The sequence below is a fragment of the Herpailurus yagouaroundi genome, unplaced genomic scaffold, assembly GCF_014898765.1.
Source record: "Herpailurus yagouaroundi ecotype Mexico unplaced genomic scaffold, PumYag 483, whole genome shotgun sequence".
In the NCBI taxonomy this organism is placed as follows: Eukaryota; Metazoa; Chordata; class Mammalia; order Carnivora; family Felidae; genus Herpailurus; species Herpailurus yagouaroundi.
The window spans coordinates 6102297-6118248 of NW_024412700.1; the positions used below are offsets into that span (position 1 = coordinate 6102297).

General features: G+C 46.9%; 2 protein-coding genes across 10 annotated transcripts in view; one reads left to right on the top strand and one right to left on the bottom strand.

The window, feature by feature from the left end:
• ESYT2 (extended synaptotagmin 2) overlaps positions 1-475 on the bottom strand; it is an 84076-nt gene extending 83601 nt beyond the window's left edge. The window contains exon 1 of one of the 4 annotated variants that reach the window (XM_040464466.1): positions 83-475. In XM_040464466.1, coding sequence (XP_040320400.1) covers positions 83-394 — 312 coding nt within the window. In that variant the 5' untranslated portion in view covers positions 395-475. The remainder of the gene's footprint in view (positions 1-82) is intronic. The other 3 variants (XM_040464467.1, XM_040464468.1, XM_040464469.1) reach the window with 3 other exon arrangements.
• Positions 476-10170: 9695 nt separating this feature from the next.
• The window catches only part of DYNC2I1 (dynein 2 intermediate chain 1), a 70035-nt gene continuing 64253 nt past the window's right edge, over positions 10171-15952 (top strand). For all 6 annotated transcript variants that reach the window (XM_040464562.1, XM_040464560.1, XM_040464559.1 and 3 more), the window contains exon 1: positions 10171-10293. In XM_040464562.1, coding sequence (XP_040320496.1) covers positions 10279-10293 — 15 coding nt within the window. In that variant the 5' untranslated portion in view covers positions 10171-10278. The remainder of the gene's footprint in view (positions 10294-15952) is intronic.

The following is a 15952-nucleotide window of genomic DNA, read 5'->3' on the forward strand; positions in this document are numbered from 1 at the left end:
GCGGACCAGTGGTCCCGGGCGGTGCGGAGCCGGGGTCCCGGCGGGTACCCGACCCCGGCCCGGGCGGGGAGCCGGCACTCACCCAGGCCGGCAGGTCGCAGGCGCGCACCCCCAGGCGCACGGCGCGCTCCTCGTCCTCCAGCAGCGCCAGCGCGCGGCACAGGCGGGTCGCCTTGAGGCCGCGGCTCCTCCGGCACCACACGAGCAGCCCGAGCGCCAGCAGCACCCAGCTGAAGCTCAGGCCCAGGTAGCCCAGCGCGTACACCGGCAGCAGCAGCGCGAAGCTGCGCGCCAGCTGCGCCAGCAGCCCCGCCACGTCCACGCTCAGCGCCGCGCCCGGGGACTCGGCCCGGGCAGCGCCCGCCTCGGGGCCGCGGTCCCCGGCGCCGCTCATCGCGCAGCGCTCGCGTCCCTACCCCGCCGCAGCTCCTCAGCCCGCGCACCAGCGCCCCTCTGAGGGGGCCGCGCCGCCGCTACCGCCCGCCCGCGCTTCCGCCCGCGGGCGGCGTACGACGCAAGCACGCAACTTGGGCGGGGAGGTGGCCGGCCGCGGCCCTGGGTCACCACGCGGGGTGGGCGGGGGCTGATGGGTGACGTCATCATGCGGGCAAGCCCTGAGGCTGGAGTGGGCGGGGTCAACGTGAACGTCACCGCGCGAGGTGGGCGTCACCGCGCAAGGTGGGCGCCACCGCGGCGGCCGGGCGAGGCCCTGGACCCGAGCCTCGGACTCACGGTGGGTGGGCGGGGCCGGGCTGCTACCTCATCGCGGGGGCGGGCGGGCGCCGTAGGAGGCGGGAGTGGGTGGGGCTGGCACGGAAAACACACTGGGCGTGCGGGGCGCCGCTGAGACGGCGGGGCGCGTCGTCACGTGGGTGGGTGGGGTGCCGCTGTGGCGGCAGGGCGCGGTCCTGCATCTAGGGCGCGTACCTACGCTGCGTGAGCGGGACCTACCTGCTTACGCTTCCGCAAGGGCGGGTAGGTGCGTGACCGCGCGGGGAGGCTGTGGCCCGGCCGGGCGCCCAGTGGCCGCGTGACCTTGGGGGGCATTCTCTGGAAGGCTTTTGTGGAACGAGAAGTGCACGTTCCAGCGTGTGTCTTACACTTGCCCACTTTCCGGAAGTTCCTGTTTAATCCACTTGAAAGATGTTAAAAAAAGCCAAGCGCACTTCTGATCGTTGCCGTTCTGGTCGTGCCGGTAACGCCACAGCGTGCGGATGCTTCTCTGGAAATCTCCCAACTGTTCTAGAGCTGTGAAAAATGCAACAGGGGAGGTCTGGTTTTTGTGTATGTAAAATGAAGAGTTTTGGCTTGAATATGTGCCCGAGGTGAATCCAAGCACCTGCACCCCCTTTTATTTTTTTGAAGTTTAGTGATTTACTTTGAGAGAGCGCACGGGAGCAGAGGAAGGGCAGAGAGGCAGGGAGAGAATCGCAAGCTGGCTGCACACTGTCAGCGCAGAGCCCGCCCCGGGGCTCCAGCTCTCAAACCTTGAGATCACTACCGGAGCGGAAACCCGGAGCCTGTTCCTGACGGACTGAGCCCCACCCCTCTGCCCCCTAGCGCCTGGGCTCCTAAGTAGAATGCTTTGTAGTTTCCTTGAAAAATGTTGACCTCCTGCTCACTCCCTGCTTATTTACAGAGAGAGGGAGCGCGTGAGGGGGAGAGGAGCGGAGGGAGAGGGAGAAAAATCTTAAGCAAGCTCCATGGTCAGCGCAAAGCGGGTCGGGGCCCAATCCCACGACCCTGGGATCATGACCTGAGTCCAAGAGTGGGACGCTTAACCAACTGAGCCACCCAGGCGCCCCCAGACTCCCTGCTTAAAGTACTAGTTTAGACCCCACTTGCCACTCCTGAGGAGAAACCACAGCCCTTGGTTACTTTATTTTCCAGTAAACTCAATCAGGGTAATTCCTAGTTAAGCGTTTTTGAGCATATGGAGTTCCAAGGAAATTTTAATTCCATTTATAACAACAAAACTAGTTTTTTCCCTCTTCCTCTTCAAATCTTTGTGACTGGTGACCTTGATCATTTTCAGGAAGGGCAGGGACTTCACTGATGAGAAATAGAGCACACCTACATGTTTTTAAGCTTTTGAGTCAATGTGTACCTCATGTGACAAGTTCTTCCCTGCCATATGGCAAGGGTTCTGGAATAATAACTTGATAACTCTGTCGCTGCAGGGTCAAACCGTGGTGTCTTCAGGACAAAAACCTTGACAGACCGCTTTGTGGTGCAGATAAGAGAGTAAAAGCCATAAAGGCAAAGAGGACTGCCAACCGAAGGCTAAACTGCCACCACAGATCCGTTAGACACCCCAAATCAAAGATTTGCTGCCAACTGGAGCTTTTTGAGTGGGGGGAAGCATTTGCACACATTCATGGCTTTGCCGCAGTCTCATTAACAATTCAACTTTCAGTTCCATGAGGGCAACGACCATATTTATTATGTTTATCATTATATTTCCAGGCTAGCACAGTGCCTGGAAGAGCAGGTACTGAATGAATAAACAACACGTCTCTTCTCCCCTTATCTTCAGGTCCAAATGGAATTACGTGTGTGTGGGGGGGGGGGGCATGGAGATACGTAAATATATCTCATTTCAGAAACATTGCTCTAGGGTCTGGAACAGTTAGCTTTGGGCAAGGGCACTAAATCAAGCAAGGGACAAAGTGGTTTTCCGTTTCTTGCCCTTCACCAAAATACATTGTTGTAAATATACAAAGTAACAAGTCTCAAACCTTTTCCTCTGCAACAGTTAAATGTTCTAATGCCACCTCTCCCTCAAGACTGTTACAAGCTTATGACATAGTTAACATAGTAAGGGGCTGAGCTTTTCTGTCCTATGGTCTTCCCTCTAAAAAGCTGTAGGACCGTAAAGAATTGAGTGGACATTCGCAATAGATTATTTGACCTGAGCAGCTTACGGATGTAAAATGCACTGAAGAGAAGTGTCCAGGCTGCACACCAATCAACCTCCGAGCCTCAGCTGCCTTCCTTCATGACCCCATTGAACTTCCGGCCACTTCCACACCAGCAAGGCAGAGCGCATCTCATTCTGTATGGAAGCTAATAACAGACCCAGCTCGGTTCTTAGGTTTTTGCTAGTATCTTTAACCCGCTCAGCTTCCTGGGATCTCTTCATGTTACCCGCTTCCTTACCTTCTGTGCCGATACTCCTCCAATGAAAGGCACTGCTTTCTCAGAGGAAAGAAGAACCTCATTGTGACTGATTTGGTAAAAAACGGTGAAGTTCCAGTCTCAGCCCTCAACTTTTCCAGTTTCAGAGGAAAGTGCTGCCTCCTGTTTAAGTTCAATCCGTTCTGCTTTGTTTCACATCCCCTCTCACCTAGGTCTGGGCCTTATCAACTATCCTGTCCACCTGTTCTACCTCTTCCTGTCCTCGCTCCTTCCCTATCACCTCTGCATAAGTTTCACTGTAGAGGATGGGAGCACGTTTTGCCTCTCTTCCTTTCATACAGCTAACCGGGACTCTTTTTGCCCACACTCACCAAGACTCGTATTCCTGTCTCAGAGATGCTCCTTTGGTGACACAGCCACACATTCTTTACTACTCGAGCCACCTGAGTACATTTCTGTGTCATGCAACCAGAAGAATCGGAAAGGGCTTGGTCCTTTCTTGCTTACCCAGATGATTATAGACCGGTAGCCCTTTAATCCTGCCCTCTTTAAAATTTCCACAGAGACTTACTCTCCCCACCACGGAGGAGGCAGTGGCAAGTAGATTCTTCAGCCTGGTTATATTAGCAAATAGATGCATACATTGACGATAATGAAAGTCAGCTTTCTTGCTGTTGGAGAAGATCTTACAAGCATGGAAACGGAGAGGCCAGAAAGAACCTTGATGTGATGGATTGGACTCGGAGGAGGTATGAACTCATGTGTTTTGATACATATGTATAAAGAGGCCTAAAAATATTTTCTATTTTGGGGCACCTGGGTGGCTCAGTTGGTTAAGTGTCTGACTTCGGCTCAGGTCATGATCTCACAGTTCATGGGTTCGAGCCCCGCGTTGGGCTCTGTGCTGACAGCTCAGAGCCTGGAGCCTGCTTCGGATTCTGCATCTCCCTCTCTCTCTCCCCTCCCCTGCTTGTTCTCTCTCCCTCTCTCTCTCTTAAAAATAAATAAACATTAAAAATTTAAAAAAGTATATCTTCTATTTCTGTCTGCTGAGAGTGTCCAGAAGCAATGGTACCCCATTACCAATAAGCACAAATAACTCCCACGTCTTGGCTTCTAAATACTATTCTACAATAAAAGGAACCAGAGATCTCTGGAGAAATAGTTGACTTCAGGGCTGGAGCAGTGAAAATACAAGATAAGCCTGGAATATTTTGTTGTGCCAGGAGGTAAGAAAATTCCCAAAGAATCACGTAATGTCAAAGGACATGGGAGGCAACTTGAAGGGCTCTTGCTGGTTAAGTCTGGGACTATCTGAGCAGCAGAATCAAGGATGACATTGGAAGATTACAAGCCAGGGAGTAAAATAGGAACCCATGAGCCCACACTGATGTAGATGAATGAGCGAGTGATGAATGCACAAAAAAATAAGCCACTGGAGTCAAAGAAATGGAAAATCCCCACTTAGCAGTCATTGTAGCATAAGAGTGAGTTATCAACGGAGGCTAAGGATGGTAGGTGAGGTTTGTTAAGGAATAATGCTAGAATACTTTCTGCAAGATACTTACCAATTTAAAGAGGAGCACAGCAGCATTTCTGGGACATTTTGCCAGAGAGCTTGAGAAAGCTTGACCCGAGTATAGGGACTCGGGGGACAGATGCCATGTAGGGTCCCCATGTTCTTACTGAGGAATTAATTATTCCAGATTGCAAGAGACTGGAGAGCCACAACAACCACGTGCAACGTGTGTTCCTGTGTGGGATCTGGGCTTTGGGGACAATCTGTGGAACAAAGGGGTCTGTCGTTTGGACAGTAGAGTTGTATCCATGTTGACCTACTGACTGGAGGGAGGGTTGTGGAGCGGAGGCTGTCCCTGTTTTGGGGACACAAACACTGGAGTGTTTTGGAGTGATGAGTAATCATACCCGAAGTTCTTTGTCAAACAATTCAGGACAAGTCTAATGATCACAGGTAAGTGTGTGTGTAGACAGGTAAATAACTGCTGGGTGACAGACAAGTAGAGCACGTGCTGGGTGGTTCGTGGTGGGAATCTGGGCGACGAATGGAGTGCTGTGTACTTGCATATTTTCTCTAAGTTTGAAATTAATTTGAAAGTCATTTTTTTAAAGTCCGTGTTTTGATCAAATGGCCAATTCAAAATGCGGATTTGATTGAATCTCTTCTGCGCTTGGTTTCCTTTGCTCCTATTCATGACAACAGAGCTTGCCACACTTGACCCACCTTCTTGCCTCGCCTCCCGACCTAGGGTCTGCACTGCTGCTCATCCCTGCCATACCCTGCTGTCACCTGTCTGTGCCTGTATACCTGATGTTGTCTGAGTCTGGACTACCCTTCTCTCTCTGTCCATATGCAAAACTCCGGTTCATCTTTCAAAAAACAATTTGTATATCTCCACCTCTGGGAAAAATTTTGTGATGTTTCCCTCCTCGTGTTAATCCTGTCTGTACCTTATGCTCATGATTACGCTTTTCTGCTGTATACCGCTCAGCCCTTAGGAGCCTGGAGGCAGCTCTGTGCATGTGACGGGGAGCCCTGATATTCTTGGGGGAAGTCCAAATGAGGTGGTACACATTAGAACCCGCAACTGAAGCCATCTATCAAGTCACAAGCCCCATGTCGGTTTCTGTCGCTATTGAAGATGATATTTGCGTGGCCTCACTGGGTCCTCCGCTCAGGTCTCGTGAGGTGAAACCAAGTGTTGGCTGAGCTGTGGCCTCCTCTGGAGACCTTCAGCTGAGACCCCTCCCAAGTTCATTCAGGGTGTTGGCAGATTTCAGTTCATTGCAGCTGTAGGGCTCAAGTCCCTGATTTCTGCCAGCTGGCCGCCAGGAGTCACCTTCTGTGTCTCCCACTTGCCCCTCCTTCGACCCCTCCTAGTGTGGTAGTTTGCTGCTTCTTCCAGGACAGTAGGGGTGTTTCTCAGATGTATCACCTTCTTTGGAAGTCAGGCCCACTCACGAACACCTCCCTTTTGACCAATTAGTCAACCGATCAGTAACCTGACCATAGGAGTAGATCCCATCACATTTACAGGTTCTGCTCACAATCAGGAAGAGAGAGAGTTAAACAAGAGCATGGATGCCAGGGACTGGAATCTGAGACCAGAGTTCTGCCTACCGCAATCTCTTCATTGATGCAAGTGCTCCAATTATGGCTTCATACCGTAGCAGATAATTTATAGATTTATGAAAGGAGGTTCTAATTTTGGTATCCCACCTATTTCCATCTGCCCTAAATGCTTATAATTTAGGTGCTAACATATAACAATAATAAACTTGTTAATAACTAACACTGTGGGCTTAGTTTGCCACAGGCGATGTTCTGGGTACTTTGCACAATTGCTCATGCGATCCTCACGACTGCTCTACGGAATTAGGCACCTTATAATACCCATTTTACTGAAGAGCTAACTGAGGCATAGGTAGTAAAATAAACTGCCCAGGTTCACACAGCCAGTGAGAGGCTGATCAGACTTCTCACTAGCACATTAGCACATAAATTGACTCACAGGTAGGTTTTGTATCATACCCACATACACAGACGTTACAGTGACATGAAATTTAGCTGACCTGGAAAACCAATGAGTTTGGGACAGGAAAGTTCTTGACTTCTGTAACAAAGTTGCTTATAACTGAAGAAATGTTTTGTTTGTATCATAACCTGCAATTACAAGTTGGTTTACAGTCTAGTGAGGGAGATGGACACGTGTTCAAATTCTAGAAAAGTGGATGCAGTAGAACTGTAACAAACCATTTGGACCGAGTGTGAGCAGGGGAGGATCTGTGCAGGGTTGCTGCAGTGAAGGCTCCAGGGGGATTGAGGCAAATCTGGCTGGGGAAAGGGGCAGAAAAGCAGCTTTGTGCAATGAGGCTTCACAGTATGCAGAGCCCCACAAAGCCCACTCCTGGCTTCCACTCATCTCCAGCCCACCTTTCCTTCAGCATTCTGGTCCCAATTTTAATGACTTACCATTGCCCAACAATGCTTTAGATCTTCACGTCATGCCATTCAAGGCCCCTCACCACCTGGCCATGTTCCCTTTCCAACCTCGTCTCTGACCATCTCATGCCACCCCATGCCCCCTGCCACCCCCACACATACCTTTGCTAGAGACCCGGTCTGCTCCACACCGAGGCCGCTCGCCACATGGGGCTTTGAGCACGTGAAATGTGGCTAGTCTGAACGGACGTGTGCTGTAAGTGTAAAATATACACTGGGTTTTGAAGACAGTGTAAGAAAAATGTAAAATAACATTTAAATACATATGATAAAATGATAGCATTTTGTATGTATTGGGTTAAATACATTATTAACTTTGATTTCACCTCTTTCTTTTGCTGGATAATGTTTTATGTGGCTCACATTCTATTTCTACTGGACAGCACTGTCACAGGTACCATTTCTATATTTCCCAGAAGCCTCCAAAGCCTTCTTCTCTTTGTGCTTGTCCCCATATTTGTGTTCCCCTCAAGATGTTCTTTCCCAGCCTCTCTTCCTGGGAAGTTGTGCCCTTCCCAACCTCAGTCCTTTCTTCCAGACAGCCAGCTGTCAGCTCCTCGCTCACTGCCTTTTAGCAGTAGCTCTCATGGGTTCATATTATCTAACGGCTGTTTGTTTGTCCTAGCAGTCACCAATCACCAGCTCCTAGAGGTCCAGAGAGTGTTTATGTAGCTTTCTATCCCTAGCCCTCTGTCACTTCCCAGGTCATCAAGTGAACTTAGGAAGGCATCTTTTGAATGAATACAATAAAAGAAAGATTATATGAAAGGTAACTGCTCGTCCAATGAGTTACGTAGAAAATGATTATTTTAGGAAGTCGGAGGAAAGAAAGACTGTTTTCGCTCCCGCTATAGCCCCTTATTCGGCAAATGCGGTGGGGAGAGTGTGAGAGAGGAGACAACATTTGCCAAGCCTGTGAATATGGTGCATCTGGGGAGCTCTCGGTCATTCTGTTTGCTGATGAAGGAGTGTAGTCCGGAAAGAGAGCCAAGGTGGAGATGGAAGCAGGGAGTGAGCTGCAAAGGGAGCTGCGGGGAAATAAGGGGCAGAGTCCACACAGGATTATCGTGAGTCTGGTTTCACTTGGGGGTGACGGAGAAGGGCTTAAGGGCCACATCCAGGTTGGTCGTGCGGTGTGCACGACTTTGTCTAATGCTGTGGCTGTGACTTTATCCTGATGTTCAACAGAATCTGAAGCTGTTCCAGAATCAGCTGTGTTCTTGGCTTACAAAGAGTGACACAGTGGTTAAGAGAATGGACTTTGGCATCTGACTATCCACCAGCCTGGCTTTGTGAATTCAGTCAAGTCAGTTAACCTTTGTGGCCTTCAGTCTCCTCATCGGACAAACGGTAACATGCCTACCTCACGGGGATGCCACGAGAATTAAGTGAATGGTGAAATGGAAAGTTTTAGTTTGGTGCCTCACTCAGAGCAATTCCTAAATAGATCATTGGTACCACTGAGACTGCCTTTCCCACCTTCCTTTTGTGTTATGTTCTTCCTAAGTGCTAATGAGTGAAAATGAAAAAGGTAGTAGTGATATGCCCAGACCAGAGTACAATTAAATAGAAAAGGCTTTTGGGATCTGTTATAAATGTCTCTAAGGCAAAAAGCCTGGTAAATGGCTGGAACAAAGTAGATAGACCCATAAAACTGTAAGCTGGTTCCTAACAGTATGTGGTTCAATAATACGACATCTGCTAAACAAATTTTGTATTTACAGGAAAGCATGATATCACAAGCACAGACTATTAATAACATGCTCACTGAGGTAACATGATTTGAGAGCGTTGTGTGCATGAAAAAATGAGTGGAATCTTGTCTGTTTTTAAAAAATGTTTTATTATTTCTGAGAGACAGAGACAGAGCACGAGCAGGGGAGGGGCAGAGAGGGGGGGAGACACACAATCCAAACCAGGCTCCAGGCTCTGAGCTGTCAGCACAGAGCCCAATGTGGGGCTTGAACTCACAAACTGTGAGATCATGACCTGTCAGCCACTTAACCCACTGAGCCACTCAGGTGCCCCAAGTGGAATCCTTTCTTAGTTACATTTGCATACTAAACAAATCCAAAACAGTTTGTGAAAACACAGCTAAACATCAGCTATAACCTGCATCACTGGAATTGGACCATCCCTCTTCAGTCTTGAATGTTTAAGATCGGCTTTTATAGTAAGTTTCAAAGAAAATAAGTCTGATAAAATAAGTCTGAGATGAAGAATATTTGTCTTAATGTTTCAGTTCTTGTCCCTTGTCTTTTGTAAAAAATCATTCTTTCAACAATTACATTTTCAAATACTTTATGATTCCGAGTATCTTACAGGGTGTGTAATATCAAATGATATATATGGGAAAATAATTTCTAAGGTGCAAAACCTTCATACACAGATGAAAAGCTCTTCTCTAATCTGTACATTTGCTAAGTCGAATTTCGGGGTGCTTAATTTTCTTGCTTTTAAGAGGTGGGACGTGAGATTGCTTCCTGATGCAGTTTCAGGACCCGAGAATACCGCCCTCCAGGCACCTGGTCGGTGGGCTCTGAGGATAAAAGGCCCCAGAAGATTGAGTTTAGCCGGTGAAGCCGCAGTCGGCTCAGCAGCCATGCCTCAGTTTCCTCGTTGTAGCTCCGGAAGTCCAGTGACCCGGCTCAGCTCCAGTCCTCCCAGCCTGGCCGGAGGGTCAGCCCAGTTTAGTCCCCGCGCCAAGGCCCGTGCCCCCTCACCCAACCGGACGCTGACCAGGCAGGGGACCCCGGCTTCGGCCCCTTCCTTAACGCATCACCGGGCGAGGCCCGCGTTGCAGGGGCGGGGGATGGGGTGGAGAACGGACGTCAGAAGGGCCAGCGATCGCTCGGCCCTCTGCTGCTTCTGCCTGGCAGTTGCTAGGCGCTGGGGAGGCGCAGGCGCTCCGGGAACGGCCGCGGGGCGTTCTGGGATAGCGGTGGCCCGGCGCTCTTCTGCTCGTGCCGGCCAAGGGCTAGGGGCCGGAAGAGCGCAAGCACGCTAGGAGCAGGCGCGCGGCATGCCGGGACAGCGGTCGTTCGGCGCTCGGTTGCTCGCGCCTGCCAGTTGCTAGGAGCCGGGGACGCCGGTCCCGCAGCCGCGGCCTGCGAGCGGCGATGGAGCCTGGGAAGGTGGGTGCGAGCGGGAGGCTCGCGGGGCAGGTCCCGGGGTCGCCCGTGGGCCCGGAGCGCACGGTTGTCGGCGTCCCGGCCTCCCTCCCGCCGCGGTCGCGTCGCGTGTTGGGTGTTGTAGGAGTTGGTCCAGGGCGGGCTGTGGCAGGGTGTGCGCGTCGTCGGGAGCCAGGTGGTGGCGTGGACGGATGGAAGTACAGAGCGGTGGACTCTTGAGTGATGGGACGGTGTTGCTCTGCGGGGGGTCACCCCCTCTTCCTCTGACCTGCGTCGCGCCCAGCTTCCGAGGGCGGGAATGCAGTGAAGTGGCTGGAGTTTGAATTCTGGCTTCTCTACTTCCTTGCATGATGTCTAGAAAATGACTTAACAGGTCTTATTTTGTAGTTCATAAAGTTGGGACATTAGTAATAGAAACTTCATAGGTGTTTATGAGGAGTCAATGGGATTTTGTAATAAAAGTGCTTAGAAAGGTGCTTAAAACGGTGTTACTAACACTCGGTAAATTTTATTTTTCTCGTGTATTGATTTCTGAGCAGTAGAAGATGAGGGTTTTAGTTTGCATGCATTTCCTACTTCTCCTTCTTTCTCTTATTTTTGTTTTTTCGTTTATCATTTACTTCTGCAATGTTAACTAATATGCTTTAAAATTTTTTTTTAATGTTTATCTTTATTTTTGAGACACAGAGAGAGAGACAGCAAAAGCGGGGGAGAGGCAGAGAGAGAGGGAGACACAGAATCGGAAGCAGGCTCCAGGCTCTGAGCTGTCAGCACAGAGCCGGACGCAGGGCTCGAACTCGTCAACTGGGAGATCATGACCTGAGCTGAAGTCGGAGGCTCAACCGACTGAGCCACCCAGGCACCCCTTAACTAGTATTCTTTATATTTATTTTGTGTTATGTCGACTTTAGATAGTATCTTTTAACTTTCCATTGGTTAGGATTAGGAAGTTAGTATCCTATGCTACCCTCCATCTATTTTAAAGTCCACCAACTTCCTGACCCCTGTCATCTTCCATACCATTCTCTTATATTTTCATAAGTCATTCTTAACCTACATTCTCTGATTTGTTTGTAGGTTGATTTTGAAATAGGAAACCAATCCACACTGTTAATACATGATGAATACATGAGTAGTATTTACTGTAGAACTTAGTAGTGTGAATGCACCAACAGAGAAAATGCAGTCGTGTATCCCTCAACTCCTGCTGCTCAAGGAACTATGTTCCTGGCATCAGAGTCACTAGATCATATTTTCTTACTTTCAATTAATTGTACCACACGTAGTTTACTTCATATTTGGGGCATGTCTTTCTTAAATGGTTCTTTGGTTTTCCTGTAATTTGTATTTGCCTTCTCTTTGGCAAAAAAGAATATATCCCCTTTTTCTTAACCTTACCACTTACATATTTTAGCTTGTTAATCAGTCATATTATCTGTTTAATAAAATCTGCTTTAAAAGATTATGCTCAGAGTTCTCTGACTTCTGTTCTAATCACGGCTAATTTTTTTTCTAGACCTTTTTAGAGCTATTGTCTGGGAATTTCTTTTATGTGTAATTCTGGGTTAGGTCTACTGTTATTTTTGGATCCAGTGTCATCAGCTTTCTTGAAATCCCCCTTTCTCCCCTGGAGTAAATCCTCAACTACCTTTTTAAATGAGAGTATGTAGGAAGAAAGTCTTTAGTATACTGATACGCTTGTTTGAGACTTTAGCCTAGCATAGAATTCTAGGATCAGAATTAATTTCCCTGGGACTTTGAAGGCATTCTGCTTTCACCTTCTAGCAACCAGTTTGGCTGATGAGATATTTTTGTAAGTAACATTTTCTTTCTTTCCAGAAGATTTAGGATCTTTGTGGTGTTCTGAGCATATATGGCAGTGTGTTTATTGTGGGTCTTTTTTTCATTCATTATTTTTGACATTTGATTTTCCCTTTCAGAATGAAAACTCAGGTCTACCTTTACTTCTAGGACACTTTTTTCTTTCTTTCTTTTTTAATGTTTCATTCATTTTTGAGAGAGAGAATGCGTGTGCTCATGTAAAGGAGGGGCAGAGAGCAAATCCCAAGCAGGCTCCTTGCTGTCAGTGCAGAGCCTGACACGGGGCTTGATATTACAAACCATGAGATGATGACCTGAGTTGAAATTGAGAGCCAGTTGCTTAACTGAGCTACCCAGGTGCCCCCAGGACATTTTTTTCTATTCTATATTTACTTCTTTCTGTTTTCTCCATTCTCTCTGGAACTCTGATTCAGCTGTTAGATGTTGAATTCGTGGCACATATTTCCCATCTCCCTGACTTTATGTTTTCTATATTCTGGTTTCTACAACTTTAATGTTGACTCCATCTACTTAATTGTTAAATCTAATTTAATTAATTAATTTTTAAAGCAAAGAACTTTTATTACTTGTTACATGTAAAGGGATAGGGAGCATGGTCTCCCCTTGGGGCAAGTGCAGGAAGCTTTTTTAAATTTTTTAAAACTAAAAAAAAAAAAAATAAAAAATTTAATTCCCATAGAGTTAACATACAGTGTTATATTAACTTCTAGTGTACAATATAGTGATTCAACAATTTCATAAATTACTGAATGCTCATTAAGACAAGCACACTTCTTAATCCCTGTCACCTGTTTCACCCATCCCCCCCTCCTGCTAACAATCAGTTTGTTCTCTGTAAGTTAGAGTGTTTCTTGATTTCTCTCTCTTTTTTCCCCTTTTGCTCATTTGTTTTGTTTCCTAAATTCCACATATGAGTGAAATTATATGGAATTTGTCTTTCCCTGACTGAGTTATTTCACTTAGCATAATACTCTGTAGTTCCATTCATGTCCTTGCAAATGGCAAGATTATATTTTTTTATGGCTGAGTAATATTCTATTGTATATGTATACATTTTTTCTTTTTAAACTTTTTTTAATGTTTATTTTTTACAGAGAAAGACAGACAGAGAGAGAGAGAGAGAGAGAGAGAGAGCATGAGCAGGGGAGGAGCAGAGAGAGAGGGAGACACAGAATCCAAAGCAGGCTCCAGGCTCTGAGCTGTCAGCACAGAGCCCAATGTGGGGCTTGAACTCACAAACTGTGAGATCATGACCTGGGCCGAAGTCTGACGCTCAACCTACTGAGCCACCCAGGCCCCCCCCCCCCCCATATTCATCAATCAATAGACACTTGGGCTGTTTCCATAATTTGGCTATTTTAGATAATGCTGCTATGAACACTGGGGGGGGGGGGCATGTATCCCTTTGATTTTTTTTTTTTTTAATTAATATTTCTCTTTTTTTCTTTGGGTCATTTTCTTTATTTTTTTTTCTTACAAGATTTTATTTAAATTCAAATTCAAGGTAGTTAGCATACAATGCAGAATCGGTTTCAGGGGTAGAATTTAGTGATTCTCACTTACATATAACACCCAGTGCTCATCACAACAAGTGCCCTCCTTAATGCCCATCACCCATTTAGCACATCCCTCACCCACCTCCCTCCGTCAACCCTCAGTTTGTTCCCTAGAGTTAAAAGTCTTTTCTTTCAGGGTCGTTTTCTTTGTTTATTTTTCTTGAGTCTTGACTTTCTTATGTCATTTTTTTTCTCAAATGCCTGATTGAGTTTTCATATTTTTGAATGAAGCACCAGATTAATTAAAGTTAAGTTTTTTGAATAGTAGGGGTTTGCTTTGCTCGTTCCCTCTGAGTCCTTTCCCAGAATTGTTTGTAAAACCCTTGTTCTTAACCAGTGAGTTAGGATTCCAGAGCATGGAGATTCCTCAGGCTCTTTACTTCCCCAAACATTTAATTGTCAGACATGTATTTCCCTATTAGATCTTTTCTCTCCGCTGGCTTTCTGTGATCTTGGATGACATAGTTCACCTAGTTGATCACATTTTGCATTGCTTTGGATTATTTTGGGGGTTTTCTAATACATATTTGTAAAATAAACATTTCAAAGTAGCAAAAGCAGCTACTGAATACCCATATTAGGTTCTCATTTGCAAGTTGGTCATTAACTTTTTAGGAAGTTAATCTCCTGGTTATTAGAACTTAGTCATGTGATTATTAGAGTGCTGAAGAATTAGCATATTTTGTTCCATAAAGTCAACGGAAGGATAAAGCCTTCATGAAGTGATTGGAATAAAATTGTACTGGACTTTTTGATGTTGTTTAATTTTTTTTTTAAATTTATTTATTTTGAGAGAGAATGCAAGTGAGGAAGGGGCACAGAGAGAAAGAGAGGGAAAGAGAGAATCCCAAGCAGGCTCCACACCATCAGTGCAGAGCCCAATGTGGAGCTGGAACTTACAAACAGCGAGATCATGACCTGAGCTGAAGTCAGACACTTAACCGACTGAGCCACCCAGGCGTCCTGATGTTGTTTATTGTAACTTTACCATGTACCAAGCTCTTCTTTGGGTTTGTGTCAGTATGTTTATTTGTTGACATCATAGCTATCACTAACATTACAAGTTTTGTGTTCTTTATTTCTGCTAGGATCATACCAGGGTTCAGTATTGTGTAGTTATTCTTAGAAAACTAAAATTTAATGGCATGTTTGCTGACTACCCTGATAAGGGTAGTGACAGTTTTCAGTGACAGTTCTTTAAAAACACTTTAGTTTGCCTTGCTTCCAGTGTTTATGACTTTTATTTATTTCAGTGCCCAATGAAAATTCTAGAAATTTCTAAATTTTTCTGTTACATACCAAGTAATTGGTAGTGTGTGAGTTTATTATTGTCATGAAATTTATTAATCATAGCTTGAAATGTGTAAACATATATATGTAGATATATATGTTTATATTTAGGTTATCCTTAGAAGAAAATAAATTTCTACTTTTTTTTTTTTTCCAACATTTATTTATTTTTTTGGGACAGAGAGAGACAGAGCATGAACGGGGGAGGGGCAGAGAGAGAGGGAGACACAGAATCCGAAACAGGCTCCAGGCTCTGAGCTGTCAGCCCAGAGCCCGACGCGGGGCTCGAACTCACGGACCGCGAGATCGTGACCTGGCTGAAGTCGGACGCTTAACCGACTGCGCCACCCAGGTGCCCCTCTACTTTCTTTTAAATGTTGTTGTTATGTATTAGGAATCGCCATGTTCCAGCCATTCACTTAATGGTAACTGCTGTTAACTGTTCAGACAGGTGTGGGGCTATTTCATTCTGTTTTTCGAAAGGCTGCATGTTCTAGGGCAAGTACACTGAGCTCTCTGAGAATGGTCCTCACTAACCCACTTACGAGGTTCTCCTGCATGAAGAGCCCTAACATTTAGCGGCTCCTGGCAGCCTAAGGCCACGTCTCTGTGGTGGCCCAGCCCCCCGGGGCTGCTGTCTGGCAAAGCTCAGGGCGGTGGGAAGAATGGTCGTTTTGCCAGCACTTGGATAGGCCTGCCTCCCCTTCTCGTACATTTGCAGTTGGGCACCCTTCCTCTGTCCCTTGGAGATGTCCATGTGTGTCTGCAACCCAGGAGTGTTTCTCCCTAGGACCTGAGAGCCATCCTGGAAATGGAACCCTCAGGAAGGATGAGGCCTCTATGGGAAGGTGGGCTGCTGAGTTGCACAGCTGCCTGCCTGCAGACACAGCCAGCCTGGCTGCATTTACGCAGACCACCCCTGGATGATTTTCCCTGCCCTGGCTGCTCCTTTCAGGGCTCCCAGCGCCCCCCTC